Genomic DNA, 16,037 nt, shown 5'->3' on the forward strand with positions numbered 1-16,037 from the left:
CAAAAGAGTGAATGCAGAAATCGACCAAGGATGGAGCAAGAGTGTCAATGTGGTCCTTGATGGTTCTAGAGCAGCAGGGGAGCACCTGTTTGGATGACACTTTCATAGATCGTACTTGTCTAGAAACATCGTTGGGTGTCGTCGGAGAGAAAGAGGAGAAAGGAGGAGAGGGAGGGGCGGCCAGATGGGGGCTGAGATAGGAAGAGGAGAGAGGACGGTGACGTGAGAAGCCAGAGCCGTACATTGGCCCTGGGAGGGACAGGAGCAGTGAAGACTGCATAAGGATTGGCCAGCTCCTTGCAGATTTTAAAGGGTTTGGCCGTGTTGTTCGAGGCCGCAGAGATATGGGCTTGGATGTGGACTCTCTTTTTGGACAGGACAGAAAGTCTGTATTGCCTTTGGAGCAGATGGCAGGCCAGTTTGTCACAGGATGCACCCAAGGCCCTCCACTTCCTTTCAGCCACCCTACACTGGCCTTTCAGGGTGGGGAGGTCTGAGTCATACCAAGAGTTGCACTTGGAGGTAGGCTTCAGACGGATTCTCACGACAGGGGCAAGGACATCCAGAGTGTTGGAGATAGAAAGATGCAAGTTAGAGAGGGCTGTGTCAGGGTGTGAGTCAGCTGCAGGCATAGGAGGAGCAGCGAGAGGAGCAGCAAAGGCCTCCACTGACACGCGCATCATGGGCCCAATGACCAAGAAGGTAGGTGGCAGTGCTGGGGGTCGGCTTTGGCTGAGGGACAGAGTTTCAGGGGCGAGGAGAACAGAATGTGGTCAGCCCAAAAGAGGAGTAGTGAGAGAGTTCGAGAGGGGGATGTCTGAGGCGATGTGAACATCCAAGGTGTGCCCAGCAGAGTGTGTCGGACCAGAGGGTAGAATGGAAAGTGTGTCGCAGAGGTTGCGGAAGAGCCCGAGGAGGGATTAGAAGCATCCAGGAGTATGTTGAGGTCTCAGAGGAGGACAAGTTGAGAGGTAGATGCAAGGAAAGCAGAGGTCAGCCCACTCGGAGGAAGAGAGCGACTGGGCCAGGTGGCCTGTAAATGGTGGTCAGCGAGAGGCCAAGAGAGATAGAGAGCCTGCAGACCAGGCATTCAAAGGAGGAGTAGGCCTGCATAGGAATGACAGAAGAAGGGACCCACTCCGGAAAGATGAGAGCTACTACACTTCAGGGATGGTTGGTTCTGGGTTCGGAGAGGATCTTGAAGCCATCAGGGAGGAGAATGTCAAAACATGTGACAGAACTGGCTGTGAACCATGTCTCAGTAAGGGCGAGGACATCCATGCCAAGTTCTTCAAGGAGGTGGCAGATGTCCGGGGAGTGTTTGACAGCAGCGCGAGAGTTGAGAGTAGTTAGGTGGAGCAGGTTGACACATTTGAAAGACTTTCGTGGTGAGGTACAGGCTTCAGGTACGGCCAGAAGAGGTGGTAGAGGGGCCCGAGAGTGGACAGAGGAGGTACAAGGAGATGGCAAATTTGCCAGAGAGGATGAGGAAGATGGCGGAGAAGGCAGAGAGGTGCTAGTAGGGGTAGCAGGAGAAAGAAGGAAGCTGATGAGATGCAGGAGACGCCTATCGAAAAGGAGGAGATTGGGCTGAGGTCCCTGGACCAAGACTGTGCCATTCAGATCGACATTAATGACCGTCTTGGAGGAGTGGAAGGGGGCCAAGAGGACCTCCCACCGAGTGCCACCAATAATGGGAGAGGAGGAAAAAGGAGAGAGACCAGAGACTATATGAGGGGTCCATAGGTCTGGGGAGAGAATGACAAAGAGGATGTTGGTAAGAGTCTGTCTAGAGGAAGCACTGATGTAGGTATCAGCGAGAGGGAGGTCTGTGTTGAAGACCAGGATGTCCCTCTTGAACATCTTCATCCTGAATTAGTAAGAGGGATAGGATAGGAGATAGAGTTGCAGTTAAGAGAAGATGGGGAGACGGAAAGCACCAGAGAGGGTGCAAGGAGGAAGTAGGAGGAGGGAGCAAAGAGAGAGAGGGAGGAGATATGCAGAGCCCGTGCGCAGAGGGGGGTCGGGAAGCCGTACAGTAGAGAGCACACTGAGGGGGCAGACAGGTACACTCAACAGTATAAATGGTTCTCAGAGTAGGGTGGGTTCCTACAGAGTGGGAGAGAACCTCAAGGACACAGATCACAGTACCACAGTTAGGGGGTACCTTGAGAGTGGGAGAGAGCCTAAAAGGACACAGATCAGAGTACAATAGTAACTGCAAATGATGGAACCTAGAGAAAGGACACAAAACAAAGTACGGCTAACCGCTGAAAGGGGAGAACCTAAGTGTTTCGCAGAGACAGAGTACGTAATGTCAGACGGGTGGGTGGAAGTATGCACAAAGGCCGGGAAGTTTAGTAGAGAGTAATAGTGGCTGCTCCCCCTCCCCGGACCTTTACCTTTCAGACGTTGATCAGTCGACGGCTGGGCCACGCGATCGCACGCTGATCGGCTACTCCTTCACCACCAAACACCTGCATCGCACAATACTGCAGCCTTGTCCTATGGCAGCACACAGCATTTTAAATGCAGTGGCTTCTTTTTAAATTATATTATTATTTCTTGGGTGAACTACTGGTCCCAAGAAGTAAAGTGGGATTCCAATCCCCTTTACATTTATTTTAGTGAGCCAGCACACCCCAACTTATGTGGAGTGCTGGGGGGTACAATGTATCCCCTTTCTTTCTTACATGGTAATATTGTTGTTACAATTGCAGGTTTACTTGAATGGCTTTGGCAGTGAAACTACTTTTATGACTTGTACTCATTACTTGCAGGCTGTGTGAGAAACCAAAGGGTGTCTCACCTGCTAATACCCAGGGATCTCTCAGGTGGTCAGGGCACGGCCATCGCCATTGGATCCAGACCGTGGCGGTGGACCAGTGCGGGAGGATCACCTGTGTGAGGGGTCTTCGGGGAGAGGGGGCGAGGCGATCAATGGTGATAGGATTCTCCAATGTCCCAACTCCCCCCCCCCCCCCTTTCTACACAAATACTGAGCAGCGGAAGAGGGCAACAGAAAGTAAAGAGGCTACCCCTTACATATTCTCATGGGACATGTCCCGCTGATTGGGTCTGGCAAAGTCAGGCACTTGACTTTAAATGCATACATCTGATACCAATTAGCTCTCCCCACACAGATAAAAGGTGGAACCTACGGACACACTGAGCAAGGTGGAACACGAGTAAGAGCAGAACTTCTGGGGTGAAGGAGAACCTATTAGAGCAGAGCAATGGACCGAGGGACGAGGGCAAAGGACTCCAGGAGTTCCCTGCATGAAGTCGTTGCCTCCAAAAGGCTGTGAAAGACACGTGGAGAAAGTTGTATCCCAGACAAGAAGACTGCACTGTGTTTCAAGGACTCCAGCGACCCTCCCGGGTGAACGGCAGAGTTGGGGAGGCGAGGCCAAACCTGTGGTATTAACCTTGACTCGTGATTTAAAATTGCAAAAGACCATGCACACAGCCAGTTATCTGGCGAGCGACATGAAAGACTGGTGTGTTAAAGATTGGCGTTGCAACAGTATATTGCACAATTGAAGGCTGCATGCGTGTGGCTGAATCGCGAAGAAAGGCAGACCTGTGGTGAAGTTTAAATTACTGAAACCAGCGATACTGCGTAGCAGAGTGGTACGGCGAAAGGAAGGAGCCCATTCGAAAGTCCATGTGAAAGGTGAAATGTTTTTGTTATAAGGCGATAAAGTGAATGAACTATAAGAAGCAAAGTGAGCAAAAGTAACCCTGGGAAAAGGGAGAGGAAATAAAAAGGTGAATGTTGAACTTTTGTGATTATGACATCGAATTACCCTGACCAACAGACACTGGGGCAAATAACAGAAGAGTGTGAGTTGAAGGGAAAAGTCAAAGTGTGGAGGTCTATCATAAAAGCCAAGCACATTCGAAAGTCTTTGACATCAAGAAAAGGCCCAACCCCGACTGAGTGAGACTGGAAGTGTGATAAGTTAGGGGATGTGAACCCCCTTAAAGATGTGAATTGATCTTGGGGAAGGTAACCCATGCAGGTGCTGTGTTTGAAAGGTCCGAGCCCGATCGCAGGTGGCCGACGTGAACTTTTTGTTGAACTGTTTTGAAAGTTGGAAAGACTAACGTGGAAGGCCAGGCAGGCCTCAATCCACGTTTTGAACTGCCTTTGTTTTGAGAACCTGAGCCAGAGTGTGTCATCCTGTCTATGGGGACCGCCTTACTCCGTTCTGTCTAACGTGGAACGGAGAGCGGACTCAGCCACACTTATTCTTTAAAGCCCAACACTAATTTTCCTTTGCATACACATTCTCCTTTACACACTTTTTGAAGAGTTAGGGCAGGCATTTGTGTTTTTTTTTTTTAAGTATAGGCCATTTGGATTTGATAGACCTAGCTATAGGGCAAAGTAGGAGTTTTTCCAAACCCCGAAAATAAATGTTTTACAAATCATACCTTTTGTTATCGGTGTCATACTTGTGATACCATGCCTCCCTTACAGCTGTGAAATCTGCTGCGGTGATGCACAGGAGGGCCATCATTCTAATAGAAAGGTGGGCTCCTCCCTTTTCGCCATATCTTGTTTGCTTGTTGTTAGTTGGGTCTTCTGCCAGGTGGAAAAGGCCCTGGTTGAAGTTTTGTCTTCGGCGTGAATCCATTGCATTGTCTACAGACGCTCAAGAGTGCCTAAGAAGATGGAAAGCGAGGGAGGAGTCCAAACCTCTGCAGCACTCTTTCACCTTGCCTGAAAGGAACCAGTTCCTTCTGGGGGCCTGGCTGTCCTGATTGGACAGCCAGACTGACCCTTTCAGTAAATTGCAGGTAGAGTTTGGTGCAGAAGTTGTGCTGTAATTCTGGATAAATACTCTGAACCTGGAAGCTGCTGACAAGTCGACCACTGGAGCTGAATCCGAAGAGCAAGATGAAGAAAAGACATCTGTAGCGATTTCCAGCAACCAGAGAGCCTGCTGTGTAACCAGAGCCTGATGTAACCCTTCCTTTCAATTGACCTGGGGGTCCCAAATGCGACTCCTACCCAGAAGCTGGTGAGATCCACTAGTCTTGAGAAGACCTGAAAAATGAGCCATCCCTCTACTTGCTGTGACCTTGTTGGGTTGTGCGCCCTGAGGCCTTTGGGTTAGTGACGCAATAGAAGAATCCAGATAGACAGAAAACGCTAATACCAGGGGACCTCGAGCCTGAGTGCAGTGCATGGTCTTCCAAAGTCTGAATTCTGCTAAAACTTTGGTGGGTTCCTGCTGGGCCTCCAGAGACACAATTCAAATTCCTGAAGTCCCCTCACCAGAGTGCAGGACCGAGAGAGCGAAGATAATCCGACCAGCTATGTTCACCCTCCATCTGGTTCCTGTAAAAGGGCACCAATTCCACAGAGTCGCAAGAAATCAGGAAAACCCTTTGCTGGAATCCTTCTCTGGCGACTGCTGCTGCAAGTTCCCATCCTGTTTCCATTTCTTCAGTCTCCAGACCGATAAGCAGGGACCGGTTCCTGTGCAGCTGCATCCTGAAGGCATCTACCCAGAAGCTCTTCTTTTCTCTTCTACGGTACTATGTTGGCTTGGGTAATACTTAGCCGTGTGACTCCTGTGATGAGTGGGTGATTCGAGTGTTAGGTGTTTGCCCATTCCATTCACCCAGGCCTAATGCTGGAACGCATAAAGGGAGCCTTGTGAAGTCCCTGAACACTTTAAACTAACTCTGAAGCCAATACTTGTTGAAGAAGATATCCTCTGAAACTCTGACTTTCCTGTACCTGAACCCTATCCTGACCTGCCTACAGCTGGCTCCTACACCACTAGGGTCCCTTATCTGCCTCCGAGATCGCTCATGCTTTAGAATAGGGAAAGACTCTAAAAGATAAGGCTTCCGTCTTGAAAATCTAACAAGTGTAAAAGTACTTACTTGTAAATGAGTTAGTATTGTAACTATCTCTGATATAGAATAAGTCACAAAGAGTTACAAAGGTTATTACTTATCTTTAAGTTGCTGGTTGCTCCTTTAAAAGGATATAAAAGTTGCTTTACTTTGAATAATATTCCACTCTTCCTAAAAGTAATAGTGTTGGTACGGTTTTATTATTCTTAACTGAATGAGTGTAAAGGTTTACCAATAGGGTTTACCTACCTTGAATAACAGTTCTTAAAGTGTACAATTGGGTTTTGCTTTCCTTGATCTGCCTTGCGCATTTCTAAAACAGTTTTGTAGTTAATTGCCGACTGCTCTTCTTAAAAGTATACTAGGTTCCTTCCTTTCATTAAAATACATAGCATCTTTCTAAAGTGCATATGCTTTTGCTTTAGAGCACTTCTAAAATAGTCATAAGAGTTCTTACTTGCACATTGAATTGTATTCTACAGTTCTGAAAAGTATCAGTTGTTAAATTATCTATTCCTGTGCTTAGTAATATTTTAAATGTTTATGTAGCAATAGGTTATACAGACCCTAATAGCTGCGGCTCTTCTAAAACTGTATTACTGAGCTGTGTTTCCCCTGAACTTCTCTAGGACACTTCTAAAATAGTTTAATGGATTCATACCTATTCTTGAGAGGCTTCAGGCATCTCAGTAATATACAAGTTAAGTTACTCCCTTTGAACTATGTTCTTAAAAGTGACATTGATCTGGTAACTGTGCCAATTCTTCATAGAAGACAGTTACATGGTTTGCAAGAGATACTTGTAACCAGTGTTGGTATAACTAAGTGACAGTAAATTGAACAACACTGTCTGTTATAACCGATAGGGTCTACACTACCCTTGATTTACTGAATGTAATCTAAAGGTAACTAACTGGTTTTACCCGCCAAGAATAGCTGAATGCCATTCTAAATGTGTTCACATTGATGGCTGATTGTAATCAAAATAAGGTTATACTTTGGTTTGTAAACCATAAGTATTGAGTTTGTTTTTATAATTGTGTTTATATGAGATGATATGGTACTTACTTCCTCAAGATTTATCTTGGCCTACTTGTATTTAAATAAACTCTTTATTTTTACAATACATAGTGTTTCAATGTTTCTTTGGACCATATGTATGCTACAATTTCTTTGTACCAAGCTACAGCCCTCTCTCCCTCCTAAGAGGAGCCTGACTGCTCTGTCTATGCTACCAAATGTTCTCAGGTGGTACAGTCTTATACTAAGAGTGGGATTTTTTACTGCCTCAGATATGGTTTTATGAAGCCCTTAGTTGGACTTTAGAAAAACTGCCCTAATGGGTATTTTCAAGAGAAAATGGGGGATACCATGTCTCGCCTGATGAAGCCATGACCTCTCCCTGGAGGTTGCTTCCTCCCATGTGATTCCCTCATATAGCCGCCCCCAGGGTCGGGATCAGGATCAGGTAGCGGCTGCCGTCCCCTGTCCACATGGGAGGTCGTCACAGCGGGGAAAATAGTAATGACTCCATCGGATTCATCACAATACATGCTTCCTATTCCATAGTTCATTTGAAATATTGCGCTTCAAGGATTGTTTATATAAGTAGGAGTCCAGTCCCATGTGTCATCAGGACATTAACCAACACAGAAGCATCTCACACTTCTAAATCACTGCTCTGGAGGATTATTTCATGTACTGGTCTTTTTTTTGGACTTATTTAATTTCATATCTTGTATGTTTTGTATTGCAAGAGAAAAGAGAAACGGTCCTTTAACCATAATCCCATGCTATTGAAAGCACACAAAATCCAGCAAAATAGATCCGAAAATGAGGGCGCTCTAACATCTGTGTGTAATATGCAGCAACAGGTTAATATCCTAGCAATCTGATGTAGCCTGTAATCCATACTATGTTGAAAAATGGATCACCATTCAAAATGTATAACAGTAACAACTACTAGTTACAGCAAGTTGACATGGCTAAAGTACAGTAGCAAGCGCCACGTGGGAAGGTGGGATTAACTTCATCTACTTGACCAGGCTCTTACGAAGCGTAAAACTGAGTGAGCTGCAACCAAGTGAATATACATCCTGTCCTCAAGTACTGTATCAAAGTATACATGCTCAACATTTTCCATTAGAGCAACATGGTGGTACCAGACTTCCTTCTCAAGATTTTTACACCAGCTTTCAGACATGCTCAGCTGACCATTCATTTACAAACCATGCATTCTTCTTTCTTTTCACTTGCGACCACAGCTCTTAAAAAAATAATTTCCAAGGAAATAAGCCAAGCAAAGGACAGGTAGACTGCCTTCCCTAAGGATATCCTCCGATTATGTTGTGGAGCATGTGAGCCCCCACTGAGCCCCACGGTATGAACACTTTTGCTGGCATTAGAATTTTGAGGAGGTCCCACATTGGGAGAAGTTAGTTTGCAGAGTTGGTGCTCCTCTACAATGAGAAAACTGTCGCACAGAGCAGTCTATTGTAGTGCAAGATTCTCAAACTCCCCACCACACAGTTTCAAATGTGCCAAGGGTGCTTACAACGTAACAATGAAATCCTTAAGTCTCTGGCCACACAAGGAAGGGAGAACTGGTGATCTATTTCATATACAACAGCAGAAGAAGGCAACTCGGTATCAGTCTCATCAGGTGGGACAGGCCACATGGCCCTAAGCCTTGCAGTGTAGCGAATATATCAAGCAAGAGTTTCCAAACACTTACCGTCTGCCGAAGTGGGGGTCTGTAAAATGGTGCTTTGTGCCCCTGGCACCGGTGCCCTGGCACTGCTGATCAAGAGGTCAAACTTTGTGCTGCGACAGGTGTTAGTGCAAACCTTATCATGCTGGTAAAAGTCAATCTGTCCTGAATCCATCATCTTCCTGAGCAGATTTGTCAAGGGAAGGAAAAACAGTCTTTTAGAGGAAATCACAATTTTCCAAACAAGCAGCTGGAAGTTATCAGCTACAACAGGTACTTATTGTTCCAAGAATTACACATTTCCTAATGTTCGAGGTAAAACACACAGATAGAGGAGTCTCTGCGAAAGCAAGCAATTTATCAGTATGCAAGTGCCTCCCTCCATCTTGGGCAGCAGCATTGTGGATAGTTGGTCATGTGATTAAAAATGTATAATCACTTCCAGCCTATAAGAATCTCCCACTATGTTGATAGGGCATATAAATCAGTGAATTGTTGACTTTCAGAATGAAGGTGTAGCAGTGGTCATGCACTTTCAACACTCTCATAATACAGCATACAACGGGACATTGCATGACACCAACTGTGCAACAGTGTTGCAGAAAGCACTCATTTCATAGCAATCGGAACGTAAGGGAGGCACTGGGCCAAGTGAAACACAAGTGAACAACATTAGGGACAAGTGAAATCTGCCAATCACAAAAAGGGAACAGCCTATGAAAGAACCCAACAGCACCTAAACTTGAATGGGGAGAATTGAAGACTGGGGGATAGAGGAATGTGTCCCACCCCATTCACCAGCTATAGTGTTGCACAGTGTTGCATTTCCTGTGCAGACAGTTGCATCCCTTGTCATCACTGGAAATGAGCATGTTTTTTCTACGCTCATTGGCTTCCCTCACCCTACGAACGGCCCAAGCACTGTTCTCCCTCGCTTTCAATCTGTGTACTCCGCCATCGTCCCTTTGACATCTTCTCTCTTTCCAATTCCAATATCTTAGTATGGTGCCATCTAGAAAAGGTGCCGTAGAAAATCTTTCTCTCACAGATGTGTTCCCTCTCTCAATACACCTTACATGCTCATCATCCATTTGGAGATATTTTCTTTTTGCAGCTTTCCCACCTACTTCTGTGGGACCCCCAGCATATCTTAAAAGGAGACATACTTAACTTAATGTTCTTTCTATGGCCTCTTCTCCCGCAGATTCCTCATCTGATAGATATCCTCATCCAGCTCTGCTCCTTGGAAGATTCAATAGGGGGCATAATAGACCTCGACTCACTCGTCAATCCATCTTGCTCGGTGCTCGATCGTTGCATTTGGACGTCGTATGTATATATAACACCTCAGTTCCACCCTCCCCTCCCCCCCCATGTTCGATTGCTGCAGAGTAAAATTATGGGAGACAAGGCTAACCGGCCAGTTAAAACTTAAGAACAACATCCGTATGGGATGAAAAAAACAACTTGGAATAAGATTCCAAATATCAGAAAACAGTAAGGCTTTTTTTTTATATATGGTAGGAAAGTCATGTGAATAGCCAGATAGAAGCAGTATACTCGTCCCATCACCAAGTGTCCCCTGGATGGGAAGGACGATGAGGAATCTACGGGAGAAGAATCCATTACGGTAAGTCATTTCTCCTTCAATGGATTGCCTTTGTCTTGCTGATACTCATCTGATAGAGCCCCCAAGCAATGAGACAACAGAGGAGGGCAGAAAGCGTTATATTAACAGATTTCAAAGCACTACTCTGCCAAAACGCTGATCAGCCCAGCGGGCAACATCTAGACTATTATAGTGCCTGGTGAACATGTGTAACGAAGACTATGTGGCTGCACACCAAATATCCCTAAAGGGATCTTCTCTCTGTAAGGCCGTAGAAGCCAAGAGCCCCCCTCTGGTTCAGTACGCCCTGATGCCAGGAGGAAGTTCCCTGCCTGCAAATTGGCAGATTGATAGCATCTTGTGATGCAAAGGATAATACACCAGGAAAGAGTGTGCTTTGGTACTGCCAGACCTTTGCGGGCTAGAGAATGGGCCACTAACAGTTGGTCAGATTTGCAAAATTCAGATGTTCTAGCAACGTAAAAACTCAAAGTTCTTTTCGGGTCCAATCGATGGAACCACTCCTCTTCCTTTGAGCGGTGCGGCAGAGGATAAAAGACTGGCTTGGGAGAGGTGAAATCCCGATACCACCTTCTGTAGAAATCCAGGCCTTACCTTAAGTGAGACATTTTCCCGAAAGAATCGCAACAGGGGTTTGCAACACAGAGGCTGTAGCTGCTGACCCTCCTGGCTGAAGTAATCGGAACCAAGAAAGCGGTCTTCAGGGAGAGCAGCCGCAGAGAACAGTAATGCATGGGCTCAAAGGGAGCCGCCATCAAAAAGGTCAAAACTAGATTGAAATCCCAATCTGGGACCAAAGGGAACTGGCGGAAACATTCACAATGCCCTTCAGGAATTGGGCCATAAACGGGATCGGAAAAAAATAACCTCTTGAACACAGACAAGGCCACCAAATATCCTTTGGCTGTGGTAACCTGAAGGCCTGTTGAGGCCAATGACAGATGGAACGCCATCACTTTAGTGGTGGGGCAACAGATCGGGTCAATCTCCTGTTCCCTGCACCACGCCTAAAGTCTACTCCACCTGTGTACACACAGAGATCTGGTAGACTGTCTGCGTGCAGCCAGCAACACCTCAAGCACCTCCTCAGAGAGGTCCCAGCCATACCTCATCCTCTCAAGAGCCACGCATGTGGGTTGAAGGATTCCGGGTTCGGTTGGAGTACCCGACGTTCCGACTGGGTCAGGAGATCCGGGTACCGAGGCAACTGGAAAGGTGGTCAGATCTAAGAGGTTGGAGTACCAAGTTCTCTTCGCCCAGTCTGGGGCGATCAAGATCATGGTTGCTTGAAAGCTCTTCAACCTCCTGAGAACCCAAGGAATGCCTCATCGGAGGAAGGTGTAGTGGAGATGAAAGGTCCAATCCACCACAAACGCGTCCCCTAGCGCCCCTTTCGCTGGGAATTCCCTCAAGTAAAACTGCTTGCACTTCCGTTGGACTCCGTGGCAAACCGGTCCACTGCTGGAGTACCCCAGAAAGAGAATACCTCCTCTAGGACTTCCTGGCACACTTCACACTCGTGTGAGACCGTGCTCTGGCCACCGTATTGTCCATCAGAATCAGAACATGATTCCCCTTGAGAGACAGGGCGAAAGCCCTCAGGACCAGCCTGATAGCTGGTAACTCCAGCCTGTTGATGTGCCACCTGGCTTCCATTGCTAACCAAAGGCCACTCACCTGCAATTCGTCGCAGTGAGTGCCCCCCCCGCCCCCCCCCAACCCCCCTCAGAGATGCATCCATGACCACCAGTGCCTGAGGCCACAGAGGCCAGAGGGGCTCCCCTGCCATGTGATTGTTGTTGGCCCACCAACCAAGATCGTCGACCACTGATCTGGACCCTCTAGGGAATCTGTGTGGGTTCCAAGATACTGGGACAACTAACCCCGAAGGAGCCACTGCAGGGATTCATTCGTAGTTTGGCCTTTGGCACTAGAAAAATACAGGAGGCCATGAGACCCAAGAGGCGGAGGAAGGAAGCTGCCGGTAAGGTGGCGTGGTTCTTGAACAAGTTCACCATCTGCATGATGCTGTTGACTCTCTCCTCGGGAGGGCAAGGCCTTCTCTACCTGGGTGTCCCGGACTGCTCTGATTAACTGGAGCCTCTGGACTATCGACACACGGGACTTCAAGTTCAGCTAGAAGCCCAGCCTGTGCAGTAGCAGGCAGGCGTCCTATAGGTGAGACAAAACCTGCCCCGCTGAATTCCACCGGATCAGCCAGTCGTCCAGGTATGGGAATCTGTGGACCCTGGATCTCCTGAGGTGAGCCGCAACTACTGCCATGAGCTTGGTGAGGATCCTTGGAGCTGAGGTCAACCCGAAGCGGAGCACCTTGTACTGATAGTGCTTGTCCCCCATGAGGAACCTCAGGAACTTCCTGTGCTTGCGATGTATCAACAGATGGAAATAAGTGCCCTGCAGATCTATTGACAACAGCTAGTCCTGCAATTAGAGAGCGTGGAGAATTTCTCTAAACGTCCCCATCCTGAATTTGTCTTTCCTCAGGTACTTGTTCAAGGCCCTGAGATCCAGAATGGGACGGAGACCTCCTCGCTTCTTGGGTACCAGGAAGTACTGGGATTATCAGCTGGTGCCCTCTGCTTGGGTGGTACCTCTTCCACTGAACCCTTCAACAACAGGGCTTGCAGTTCTTTGAGCTCCTGTCCCGGTTGGCTTGGAGGTGGTGGGGGACTGTCCGGTGGCTTCCTTAAGAAGGGCAGACAACCTCAATGCACAAGCTCCAGGCATCAGAGGTAATCCACTGCCATTGGGACCAATGCTCTGCCGGTAAATCGTGGGAGAGGAAATCAAAGCAGCTTAGAGGGTGGAGCCGGCCCCACCGCTGCCTCTGTTTGCTGGCCTCTGGAAGCCCCTCTGTCCATTCCAGAACGCGAGAAACACTTCTGACCCTGTGTGGGTTGCGGGAGCTGCGCCTTCCTGCTGTAATGCACATAGCGCCTGTAGCCTCTGCTGCTAGAGGCAAAGCTAAAGGCAGGTTTGGCTGCAGCTAGGCCCGGCGATTTTGAGGCCAACTTTGACTCCTTCATTTCTTCGATGGAGGAGTCGGCTTTCTCGCCAAAAATGAGCTCCCCTTCAAAAAGGCATGTCCAACAGCCTGTTCTGGATGTTCGGAGGGAAGCCTGAAGTTCTCAGATAGGCTTGTCTCCTTAGGGCTACCGCCGATCCCATTGAGCGTCCAACGCAGTCAGGCACATCCAGGCACGTTTGCAGCGACTGCCTGGCTACCTCCTTCACACCTTCTACCGGCTGTGAGAATCCATCCTGCATTTCTCCTTCAGGAATGTATTGGGCCCCCTGCTCCGCAGCCTTCCAAAGACCAAATGAATATTTAGCAAATCCACAGGCTATGTTGGTGGCTTTCAGGGCCATGCTGCCAGAAGTAAACACTTTCATAGGCATTGCGTCCAACCTCTTACCTTCCCTGTCCGGGGGCAGATTTGAGATAGAGGCTGCAGGCCTGGTGGAGATTGTGGCTGCCTGCACAAAAAGACCTTTCGGAGACAAGGGAGAAGATAAAAATGATGGGTCTCCTTTTGCAGGCCTGTACTTCCCAGTCACAGTGGAGCTGACTGGGGGGATGGAGCAGGGATACTGCCACAAGTAGGCTATGGGATCTGCAATCACCAGATTAAGTGGCTTATTTCTTTCTGTAACCGGGCCGTCGTCCATGATAACTGTTAGCCCTGGTGATGGGACTGCTGTGGTTTATGGCCCCAGAGTGTCTACCACCCTGTCGAGGAGGAACCAAATACCCCCACTCCAACTTCCCTGCCTACATTACATGAAAAGTATGAACCAAGACGCATACTGAACAGTTAAACCAGTAAAGAGAAGAGCGTGGACTCTGTGCAGTACCCATAAGAATACCTATACCTAAGAATATGGGAGGTAGAGTACCCATTTAGGAAACCATACCTGCATACAAGAAAATATGATGGCCATTTGAACAAGATTCCTGAAGAAGCAGAGAAACTAAATGGCAAAGATGAATGGTGACGTCATACAAAGTTGAATCGACTCCCATATAGAAAGATAGCCAGACCAGAGAGGCAGAGGATTTATAAAAACAAAGAATCACCAAGGATAAGTGACATCTTGGGATCAAGATGAAGAGATGTATGCCACAAACCTGATGAAAATACTTAGTTTAAACGTGTACAGATGCAATGAAACGCAAGCAGCAAAGCAATCATGAAGCTAGCCACATGCTTTTGAATAGTTAGACTGCGGCAAGCATATATATATATATATATATATATATATATATATATATATATATATATACATAATATATCCTTATAGCATCCATGATGGAAGAAGATCATGATGCAAAACTCCTGGGTGTCTTACAAGTTATACAAGAAAAAGGGCCACTTTGCAGATAAGTGCAGGATTAAAGTAAATGAAGCAACATATCTGGGGTATGTGATAAATTGTGAAGGGATTAAACCCAAAAAGTAACTAGTTGAGACAATATCGAATATGTGAGCTTCTGTCAGCAAAGATCAGTTGCATTCCATTCTGGGGACGGAGGAGTACTACTCAAAATGTAATCCCCAATTCACTGACAAGACTACACATGAGCGTATTGATGAAGAAATTTGCAAAGTTCAATTGGTCGGCACAGTGTCAGAGTGAATTAGAAGATCTCGAGAGACCCGTCAATGAGGCGCCTATACTCCCAATATGTCTAGTGCCAATGTCAGCGGTGTGATCACAGACACCAGCAACGTGGGCCTGGGAGGGGTGCTGCAGCAGGTTCAACAAGGCGCAGTAATAACGATTGCATTTGCCTCTCGAGTGTTGAAAGATGGACAGTTAAATTACTCAACCATTCAAAAGGAAGATTTAGTGGTGAAATGGATTTTAGAACATTTCAGGACACTTATCTGAGGCCTGCCTGTAATGGTAAAGACTGAGCCCCCAATACACATTATGAATTCCAAACGTACACACTTGGCGTCCCTGAGAATACAGAGATAGATCATAGACATTATGGACTGGAATGCTTAGATTGTGTTCACCCCAGGTGCAGGGAATGTAATAGCGGACTGTTTTTCTAGACTTCCGTGGGCCAGGAACAAGGGGGGGCCAAGCGATGGAGACCAGGGTGAATACATAATTGCACAGATTCAGCCAGGGATTGCAAAAGGGTGGAATAAAGTAGGAGATGGACTCACAAAATATGGCCAAGTACAAGAAGCGCTTGTGGAGAACTCACTGTGCATGATGAGGGGTGAACGCATTATACCACCGACGGGTTTGAGAGAGAAGATCCTGGGTATTGCTCATGAAGGCCACCTTGGCAGGAGCCTCACCAAGAGACGGTTGCGTGAGATGTACTGGGTGCCAGGAATGCTCAGCGACATGGAAGAGCATGTACACAATTGCCAGGCCTGTGCCATCAGCCATAAAACCAAACAGCCAAATTTAATTCTGCTACAACCAATGCAGGTCCCAGAATATTTCTGGAAGAAACTGGCGATTGACATTGCAGGACCTTTTGAAACCTGGGAGGCATTCAAGGTTTACATAGTTGTGCTAATGGATTACACCTCCAAGTGGATGGAATGGGATGTAGTACAGGACTCTGACACCTCAGAAGATAGTCAGGTTTCTGGAAGCCATGTTTAGTAGAGAGTGAGATCCTAAGAAGATAATTACTGACAACGGGGCACAATTAATTTCTGAAGCGATGCAGAGATTCCTGAAGGATAGAGGGATCCAGCATAAGCACACCTCACTTTATCACCCTATGATGAATGGTTTGGTAGAACATAAGAATGGGTTCATGAAGGG

General features: G+C 47.2%; 1 protein-coding gene across 3 annotated transcripts in view; it reads right to left on the minus strand.

Annotated features, from left to right (window-relative positions):
* GMEB1 (glucocorticoid modulatory element binding protein 1) overlaps positions 1–16,037 on the minus strand; it is a 921,206-nt gene that overhangs the window by 227,307 nt on the left and 677,862 nt on the right. For all 3 annotated transcript variants that reach the window (XM_069622968.1, XM_069622967.1, XM_069622966.1), the window contains exon 6: positions 8,612–8,769. In XM_069622968.1, coding sequence (XP_069479069.1) covers positions 8,612–8,769 — 158 coding nt within the window. The remainder of the gene's footprint in view (positions 1–8,611; positions 8,770–16,037) is intronic.

This window comes from Ambystoma mexicanum, chromosome 11 (assembly GCF_040938575.1).
Source record: "Ambystoma mexicanum isolate Mex_15411 chromosome 11, UKY_AmexF1_1, whole genome shotgun sequence".
Taxonomy (NCBI): Eukaryota; Metazoa; Chordata; class Amphibia; order Caudata; family Ambystomatidae; genus Ambystoma; species Ambystoma mexicanum.